This window comes from Centroberyx affinis, unplaced genomic scaffold (genome assembly GCF_046629955.1).
Source record: "Centroberyx affinis isolate AG114_WGS23_722 - 3 ecotype Tasmania unplaced genomic scaffold, CSIRO-AGI_Caff_v1 ptg002825l_1, whole genome shotgun sequence".
NCBI lineage: Eukaryota > Metazoa > Chordata > Actinopteri > Beryciformes > Berycidae > Centroberyx > Centroberyx affinis.
In genome coordinates this window covers 171,770-181,484 of record NW_027280968.1, presented here as the reverse complement: position 1 = coordinate 181,484, position 9,715 = coordinate 171,770, and the positions used below count along the sequence as shown (strand labels likewise).

The 9,715-nt window shown below is 42.4% G+C and overlaps 1 protein-coding gene across 1 annotated transcript in view; it reads right to left on the bottom strand.

Annotated features, from left to right (window-relative positions):
• Window positions 1–6: 6 nt before the first annotated feature.
• tgfbr3 (transforming growth factor, beta receptor III) overlaps window positions 7–9,715 on the bottom strand; it is a 65,845-nt gene continuing 56,136 nt past the window's right edge. The window contains exons 14-17 of the mRNA XM_071536096.1: window positions 8,872–8,992; window positions 4,303–4,353; window positions 3,955–4,062; window positions 7–595 (exon numbers count right to left, since the gene is read on the bottom strand). Of these exons, the coding sequence (XP_071392197.1) occupies window positions 477–595; window positions 3,955–4,062; window positions 4,303–4,353; window positions 8,872–8,992 (399 nt within the window). The 3' untranslated portion in view covers window positions 7–476. The remainder of the gene's footprint in view (window positions 596–3,954; window positions 4,063–4,302; window positions 4,354–8,871; window positions 8,993–9,715) is intronic.

Here is a 9,715-nt window from a genome sequence, read left to right as displayed (position 1 = left end):
GCCATTGGTGTACGCTTGCTTGTAACCTCCTGCCTAAAAGCCATTTAAGGTAAAAACAAAAGGCTCTGTTGTGGTCGGAAAAAGCAGCATTTGGATTAGAAAAAAAATGCCTGGTATTAAACTCACATTTGTTTCTTGTAGCTGTAGTGAGGCACTAGATTTGAGGTGTGGCTGCCAAGCTGGGCCTCGGAACTGTTACTGAACATCCTCAGACCGATAATACCAGCACAGTAGTTTTGTAAAGTCCAAACACACTGTTGAAGTGGCACAAAGGGAACTGAAGGACTGAAGGTGATATTATGTTTTTTTCTTCAACTTCTTTTTTTAAAATCATACTTCTTTCCTTCCTATCACAAAGCATCCCCAAAATAATTCTTTTCATCCGAGGAAACAAATGTCAACAAACCAGTCCCTGTGACCCGTTTGGCCCTTCCTGTGCCCCGGCAGGGGCGAGCGTCCCGCTGGGCTGCCCTGGGCTACGCTGTGCTGCTGCTGGAACAGGGTGTGCTTTGTGTGCTGCCGATACTGTGGGCCGCACTGCTGTTCTCCGAGGCCGGCTGAGACTTCTGGACCTGCTGTGTGCCAGCTGTCTCACCTAGACATACAGCAGGAGAGAGAGAGAGAGGGGGGGGGGGGGGGGGGGGGGAAGATATGGGACAAAAGGAAGATAGAGAAAAATGTATATAAATCACAACATTCCAGAGGTGGGCAGGAACATAGTACAACTATTTAGTTACAGCTACACATTGTACTCCTCTAAGTCACTGGAGCATGCCCTGTAGTCTTACTGAAGTTTATTTTGAAGGAAAAAATGTACTGATTCCTCTCTTACAGTTTACTAGGATTGTCGGTACTCAACACCGGATAAACCCTAATAGTTAAAATGATCATCTCCATTCTTCGTTGCATTATTTTGTGCACAGCTCTACATAAACTATTTACATTTGCTGAGTGGAAACATTTGTATACCAACCTTAATAACTAAATGGGTCATTTGCATCACTGCTGCTTGAGTAAGAATGCATTGAAGTAATGCTACTTTTCCTTGATCATATGATTGCACTTTGTGCAAGTTGTGGACTTTGGATCTCATCTGTCCCATCTTTTTTCCATCTTCCTGTACCATCTGCCACAGAGGCTAATAGTTATCTGTTCTTCTGCTGTTAATTATCCACAAAGTGACCAATTGCTTCTATGATTTGTTACAGATACACCTCAAAGCCCAGGAGCGACCAATCACCTATCTGACAGATGATATTCTGAATAGAAAGAGGTGAGGAGGCCTGTTGTTCATTCAGTTCATGCCTTTTGTTATCTGGAAGCAATTAGCCTAGCTTTAGCAGATAAAGCAGAATAAACACAAGATAGGGCCTTCTGACTGGATCTCAAACCACTGACTTGTTTATTGTTCTATGTATAAATGAGCGTTCCAGTTTGTAGATTCCCGGGATCCAGAGCTTAAAGTTAAGGGGCAAATAAAAATGCTTCCATTTGTTTGGAAAAACCTCTCTGACAGAGAACCAAAAACTTTTGAAATAAAGCCAAGTCTGTGTTTAATTTCTGTATTTGGCACAATGCTTCTGGTATTAAAATGCAGTGTGTCCGCTGCTTGTTTCCTAGCCGCGTCCCACCCAGAAAAGTGGAGAGGGTCCTAGGGAACTTTCTCTTTGTAATTTGTGCTATGAGGTGTGTGTGTGTGGATGTGTGTGTGTGTGTGTGAGAGAGTGTATATGGAGTGTGCGTATATGTGCTCATATTTGGCAGGCTTGTGCACATGAGTCCACAGGCTATCTCGCATCTCGCTCCCTCTCATAGGCCCCTCAGTTCTGCTAATGTTTACCAGAGCAGAGCTGCCAAAGAGTTCCGGCTAAAAAAACAGTCTCTCCCCTCACAGGATCCTGAGCTTTCAAAAACAAAGGGACTTGGATTCACCTCTCCTATCTGTCCATTCTGTGAGGAAACATGAATTCCCGAGTCCATTGACTGAAGTATTGTATTATCTTGCTAGATAGGGGAGATAAAGGGTAATTGTATGTCATGGAATTATATTTTGTATGAAAACTTCACATCCACTGGCTGCAATGGATGCCTCTCTTGGGACAATCTGCCTTAACCTCTTGAAGATGGTTGTGGTTGCTTGATCATAGCACCTCTTGCACAATAGCATAGTCCACACTCCAAACAGCATTTCCAAAAATACATGTCCAAGGATTCTTTGGCAATGTAGAGGAAGCACCATTGAAGACACTTCTATTTCTTAAACTCATTTATTTTACGAGTGCATTCTTCTTAAATGTTGTAGTTACGGAAAAGCCCTCTCTTAAGAGTTTGTGTGTGTGTGTGTGGGGGGGGGTGTTTGTTTCAAATCAATGGCAAGATAAAAAAATAAAATAGCAAAATGCAGACTGATTATGTGTCATAGATAAGGAAGGCCAAGATAAGAAAAAAAAACCCTTTTGAAGTATTTACATCTCTAAATTCCCTTGTAAGGAATTAAGCTAGTATGGATCCAAAAACTCCAAGTACAGCTCCAACGTGTAATAAAAAAAGTGGAAACTGGGCCTTTTTCAAGCGACCAAGAACATCCAACATTGTCCTCTGGCCCTAAGGGGATAAATGTAGCTCTATTTTCATGTTTCACCACTCTGTGCACTGGTTTAAAATACACCCTGGACTGATATTTTTGGTGGTTGTTTTTGGGGATCTACATTCTTGGGGTTAACGTGGAACTGCCAGTGTTGCCATGTAAGGGTATTTCAGTTAAGACAGCATAACAGGCCCTTCCAAACTGTGACCCAACAGAAAGCCCTGCTTTAACAACAACAACAATACCAGGAACATGCGCCTTAAGCTCTTTTATCGCAAATTCTTGAAGGACTGGACCACTTGTATTCTTTTCATAACTACTATCCTGACACCTGTTTCTCTTCAGATGTTCAACTTTTGACCTCCAAAATCTTTGGGAAATCAGCCAATCAAAAGGCATGCGTTTCTTTGTTGGTCTCTCTAGGAAACTCATAAAACTCAAATAAAGTGGCTTTCTATAGAGGTGCCAAAACAAATATTGGGATAAAGATAAGGGGACTTAACATCTGACAACTGATCTGTCCTGCTCGCTGAATGAAAACGTGTTCGGTAGACAAAGTAGACTAATGATAAATGCGACTGAACATGACTGCAACTGCATTATCCAACAGTTTGTAGTAAGTGTATCCTTATCAAGCATCTATCCATTCACAGCTCCCTGACCAAAAAGCTGGACAACTTACAAATCGTCATCTGACGCTGTCCAACCTTGAGCTCCTTCCAAACTGTGAGTGTAAACTTAAACACTTAGTCACATTGTTGTATCTTCTGAAACTCCTAACCTCTAAACTCGAACTTCCTGGCCCTGTTTATGAAAGATGTCTGCGGAGAACACATCGGCTGCGGGGCAGCAGGTCAACGGCACGGCAGATCACCAGTCAAACGGCCGGGTCAAGAACAGGGCCGCTCTGTGCAGCGGTGAACTCAGTGGGCTGCCGGGAGCGCACTTCCTCCCAGGGGTCAGCCGGGGTCGGCAGGCTGGGGACGACGGGGAAGGTCTTGGCTAATGGACAGATTGTGTATCTTTTCCTGTGAGCGCCCCGCTAAACCTAACAGGGGGAATTTCCAACCCGTCTCATAGCCATTGTGCTGAGAATATTCGCTGACCACCCCGCTGCCCCCAAAAACATTCAAAGGCAGGAAAGAGAAGAGCCGTTGTTGCTGACCAACAGGATATATTTACAGTAGAGGAGTCAATATGTTATTGTTAACTGGCCTCTGTCAGCAGCAGGATGTTTGGCAATCCCAACGGCAGATTTCTGGCACCGAGACACTCTGACATTCTTCTGCACCTTATCTTTTCATTAACGTGGAGAGGCGGGCGAGGGCCGCGGAGCAGCAGGTAGAGAGAGAGAGAGAGAGACCTACCTGTGTGTGAGTAGATAAACCACAGGGCGCCAGTCAACAGCGCCCCGATCACAAAGGCCGCGAAGGCGATCCCCACTACTGTCGGAGTGTCCAGGACGTACAGTATGGCTGAAAGACAAAGAGGCACACAGTTCATACTGGATGACCTGACAACTGGGAGATATTAGAAACTAAATTCACACACACACACACCATACAGTATATACATCGTATCATTGCATTTATATTTATATTATATTTATCGTCGTATTTTGTTGTATATATAGGGCAAAATGGGTCCCAATAAAAAAATGAAGAAGTAAGTAAGTAAGAAGTACAAATAAGATAGTTTTGCATATATTAACTTACTTTCACCAGGGGGACTGGGTGGGCTTCCGGGTGTTGTGCGTGTAGGTATAACTGCAAAATAAAAATCAGTTTCATTTAGTGTACGTTGACCATAAAATGAGGCACAGCATACATAATGAACTTGAAATTTGACATTTAAACTTGACATTCAAAATAACACACTGGGTTTTCGGAGCACAGTCTGACAAGTCAAGAGCAAAGCAGATTGCTGATATTGCACTGTGTTGATAAGCAGTTCTCTGTGGAATGTGATACAGGAACCCGAACCAGAAAAAAAAGCTGAAAGAGCGAAACCTATTCTGTGCGCTGACAGTGTCCTAGAGGATGAACCTACTGACTCCAACCATGGCTCCGCTTACCCATTTATTTCAAGCCATCTGGATGGCTTTCAAAAGTGAAATTAGCTCTAATGATGTCTTAGCAAACAATACAAAGGCGCTTGTGTAGGGGCGAGCTCAAGAGCAAGCCTGGTACGGGTCCAAGACCCAGGCACAATGGGTGCTATTCTCGGAAGGAACACCTTTGAATTTTCATCCCGCATGGCGGATGATGACAGGTCATCAGAGGAGAGTTTAATTTCAGAAGGGGCAATGGCCAGAGGATGCCCAACCCCCCCCCCCGGCCCACCCCTCAAGTGTTATCTGTCCCTCCTGACTTGTTATGCAAAGAATGCAGAGACTGGCCACTTTCAGCCCCACAAGCAAGAGAGGAATAGCACACTAAGCTGAGGTCAGCAAGAGATTGTCGTGTGAAACCGTCGTGTGGTTTGGTTTTCTGACTTGAACTGAAAGTTTAAATGATCTTTTATATGGTGAGAAAGTTACATGACTCTGAGAAACTTCCATGACAGTAAAGCTCAAAACTCATTGTATATTTTCAAACACCACAGAGTACTTATCTGGCAGTGACATGAAATGGCATAAGGAACAATAAGGATCCTCAAACATTACACTTACTATTTGCCTTATACACTACCAGAGCTGAATTTGCTGATACTTCGGACAATAGTTCAGATCAACAGGACAGACTTGCATGGCAATATGGGGTTTACATCTCTTTCCCTTCTTATTGGCTGCCAGCAAAAACACTTTATATTGTCATTGTACCTGCAAATCTACTATACTGTTGATAACCAATGACATACCCACTCTCACTATCACTCAAAACTGCAGGCCTTAAGTTTTGCTCACAATTTGAACTATTAGACAGGCAGTGCTATAGGAGTTAAAACTAAAATAGACCGATGAAGAGCTTTAAGCTTTTGCCAGAGTTGGAACAGTTCTGATATCTGGATGAACGTCATTTGTTTATCCAAGTTTGGAATGGAAGCACACTCCTATGTAATGCCTTGTTTCTGTTCAACTCTGACCCCCTCCCCTCCTCATGGCATGCAGAAACCACTGATGGAGCCTCTGTAAGACTCTTGACACTGGGGGTCTGTACACAATAATCTGCAGTTGATTTGACTACAAAACATTCAGCTTGACAGTTCAAAGCGTGTTTACTCCAAACAGCTCTGTTCCACAGGGCCATATGATAGGAATTAATGCAGTGCCACAGACAACCAATACACAGAAGTTGTGCATAATCATATACGGTTCGTAAAACACCGTTTGACGCACGACTTTACTACGGAGCCCCTAAAGTCCCGAAAGGTGATATTTTTTTATCTTGTGTGTACAAGATAATAACTTGTTCCCACAAGATAATTAACTTATGCGCACAAGATAAAAAAAATATAACTTTTCGGGACTTTAGGGGCTCCGTACTTTCCCTTTAGTATGTACTTGGTGAAAACAGATTAGAGCTGTGCAGGAATGAGCTACAGCTACAATCAACTGAGAATATTTTTCAAGGATTTGTACTTTTCTCAGTAGCCTGGTCAAGCTTGAACTCTAACTCAAGTACAGATTTTTCGCTCCACGACACTTAAAAGGACTACTACCACTTTGCCCTCAATAGGCCTCTTCAAAGTTTAATCAGTGCTTCTGCTTTCAAAACAGTGAAATGAACACCGTTTTGAAAGTGGTCATGGTTTTCAGCCATTATCAAGTTGTTGCCAAGTCCATATTGTGTTACGAATGGCACTGTTAAGTTGTTATTTTTTAACACATCCTTGTAGATTTATAGTGAGTTGCTAGCAATATCAGTTGGGCAGCGCAAACTTAGGAAGTGGAATATCTCTATTACGATCATGATCCCTAACAAAAATTATCTATGTTTATGGTTCACATTTGCACCAATGATGGAGATTCATATTTACAGGACAAAAATTATTGTAGGGTGCCTGTACTTGTAAAAAGTTAAAATTTTAGAATCATCTACTTCAATAGGCAAAACATTTTTATGATAAAGTAGCCTAACTGACATAGTTGAATGCATAGCCTATGAGCAGCAGAAGTTTCTCATTCAGCAGGCTATAAGGTGATGTATTGCTGCTATAGTAAATTAAAATCACATAGATTTATCACATCAGCTGCTTAGTAGGATAAGAATTTTAAAGGGCCAACATATTCACCTGCAGAACATATTTCATACACTACAGTTTCAGTCTTCCCAGTAACTTTTATTGCTATAGCTCTAATATCAGAAAAAAAAAAGTTTTTTGAAGTAGATTAATGTAACCGAAGCAAAGTCTTAAGTACTTAATGTAAGTAGTTTTTGACACCAAGGTTTTTCACTTGTACTCAAGTATATTCTTCATTTACTCTGTGCTGAGTAAAAGTAAATTGAACTTGTACTTGAGTAATGATATTGTCCACCCTCCCTCCTCTGAAATAGACGATATTACTCGACTTTTCCTGAAAGTTACCAGATCTGTAAAAAAAAGGGAGTAAATTTATTGATGTTGTGAGGCAATAAATCTACTTTTGATGGCAAGGCTTTGAGGCTGTTATGTTTTTCCATGCAGCATGTTGGCCACAAGTGGCCCTCTTTGATTTGTAGATCAAGCTGAACTCTTTGGGATGCTGTCCAGTGCAGAACTGTGGCCCTTGAAAGGCTTCTTGTTTTGTTTGCCATCTCAGCATAAGAGATGCCTTTGTGTTAGAAAACATGGCCTTTAAAATTGTGGTCTTTCACTGGGTTTACGGCATATCTGTGTTTACTTAATCTGCACCATGGAAAATAAACCCAGTGCACTGGCATACTGGCATGGGCAGCGCACACTGCTGCCCGCTGCCAGGTTGGACTAGCTCAGCTTACTCTCCCATTGGCACAGTCTGGAGTCACTCATTACTGCAAATTTCAGAGTCTCTGTTCCCCAAGATCTGAAAGGGCTTACATGGTTCAGGTTCTTCTCTAACATCATCAGATCATCTGATGCTTTCCCTCAATGATTGCATCTACATCTCTGCCCAGCAGTGAAACCCAAAAGTTGTACGTTCGTTAATTGCATCCAATCAAAATCTAATAAACCCACCCACTTCTGTTCGGCATGCTTATTTGCTAGTTGAACAGTCACAGCTCACACTGATTAAAATGGCATGACTTATATTGAACTTGTGAGTCAATAAAGCTGACTCAAACCGACCATAGTTCTCTCGTTGATGTAATTGCTCTGAGGGGGTGCAGATTTGAAAAGCCCTGGCAGTTAAATAGAGATTGGGCACACATGATATCACCACATCTCAGTTTAGGTCATAATTAGTAAAACGTGGTGGTGGTTACCTCAGGCCTCCCCTGCATGCTCCACCCTCCCTCTGATCGCACTCTGTCCCTGCTCTCGGAGCCCCAGAGACTGTGCGATAGAGTGAGTGAATGACTGAGTGACTAATCAAGCGATGAGGGGCCTTTAGGCTCTGGCTGCACTCCCGAAGCCAACAAGAAGACCACCTCCCCTCCACACACACACACACCCCTCCCTCCTCCCCCTCTCTCGTGGAAAGGGGAGGCCACAGTGAAGGCCCTAAGTGAAAACAACTGTAGCTCCGTGCTGCATGACTCCTCTTTTTCCACCTCTCCCTCAGCACAGACCGGTCCAGAGCAGCAGAACTGGGCCTCAGCGTGAGCAAACTCCCTTTCACTCCAATCAACCATATGCTAGCACACACACACACACACACACACACAAGAACACACACACTCATGTGTACACATTAACGTACAGAGACGCATGCACACACACACACCAACCTGCATGCAGGCACATAGACATGCACACGCAGACACACACACATACACACACACCACAGTTAATGATGACCAGATGTGGGGATGTGATGTGCAATGTTTTGTGGCTTGGATGGTTTGGTCTAATCTCCAAGTACTGGACTGAGATTTCTCTGGCTCCTTTGACATCGAGACAGGCTGCTCTCTTTACTCCAGTTTTCTTATCACTCTCTATGTACTCCCCGGAACGGAAACCAGAACTCAATTTATAATCCAACAAAAAAGAAATATGGATGGAAGTATTTTTGAGAAGGAAGTAGAAGTATGGTGACAGTGCAAATACACATGCCCACCAGCAGCAAGTGACTGATTCTTAAGACCTGCATGCATCTTACTTAGGCAGTCATCATTAATCAGGCCTAAATAGGTTAAAAATTTGTTTTTTTCCACTGTGCTAACCTGGTATCTCGTCTCCATCTGGCACCACAACAAGCGGCTTGGTAGACGTCTTCGTGTTCATCATCATAGCCAGGATAGTGTCCAGAGTGACAGAATCACAGGTCTCATTGGGTTTTAGGCACTGTGTGGAGAAAAAACAATCACAATCAAAATAAGAGAATTAATAAAGAAAATAAAAAATTTTTTTACACTGTGCAAAACAAAATATACTATCCTGGGCAGAGCATTTATACTTCTTCTTCTTCTTCTTACTAAAAAATGGTTTTACAAAGCAAAAGATAACTCTCAAATTTCTCAGCCTAGAACAAATCTTCAACAAAAAGTCTTCTCTCATCCCTGACCAAAGGTATAAATGTGAGAAAATCATACAAACTCATGAACCTCAGCTTTACCCTGATCATAATCAGAATGTAACAATTATCTCAACTATCACGAGTCAGCCTCAGGCCCCTGGCACTACTTTGACAAGATTTTTTTTTTGGTATACTATCAGGTAAAAAGAGGTCAAATGAGCAGAAAAAAGGTGTTAAGAGGTTGTATCAGTCCAGTGACTTGGCTGAGTTGGATAGATGACACAGTAAAAGGAGTGAGTGGTTGAGATGGATGCTTATTTTGTTCTGCAGCTGAATACTTGGCAAACCTTACATGGATTCATGTTTCCTGCTTAGCTTTGGGTGCAGACCTGAAACTGAACGGTTCAGGCCGGCCAGAGCAAAGGCGGCAAACTAAAACATTGACATCAACAGCTAGTCTAGTCAAACAAACAATGCTAATGCTCTATGGCTCTGGAGAGATTAAAAAAAAACCTTGATGGATTGTAAATTAACAAATCATTATACATGTA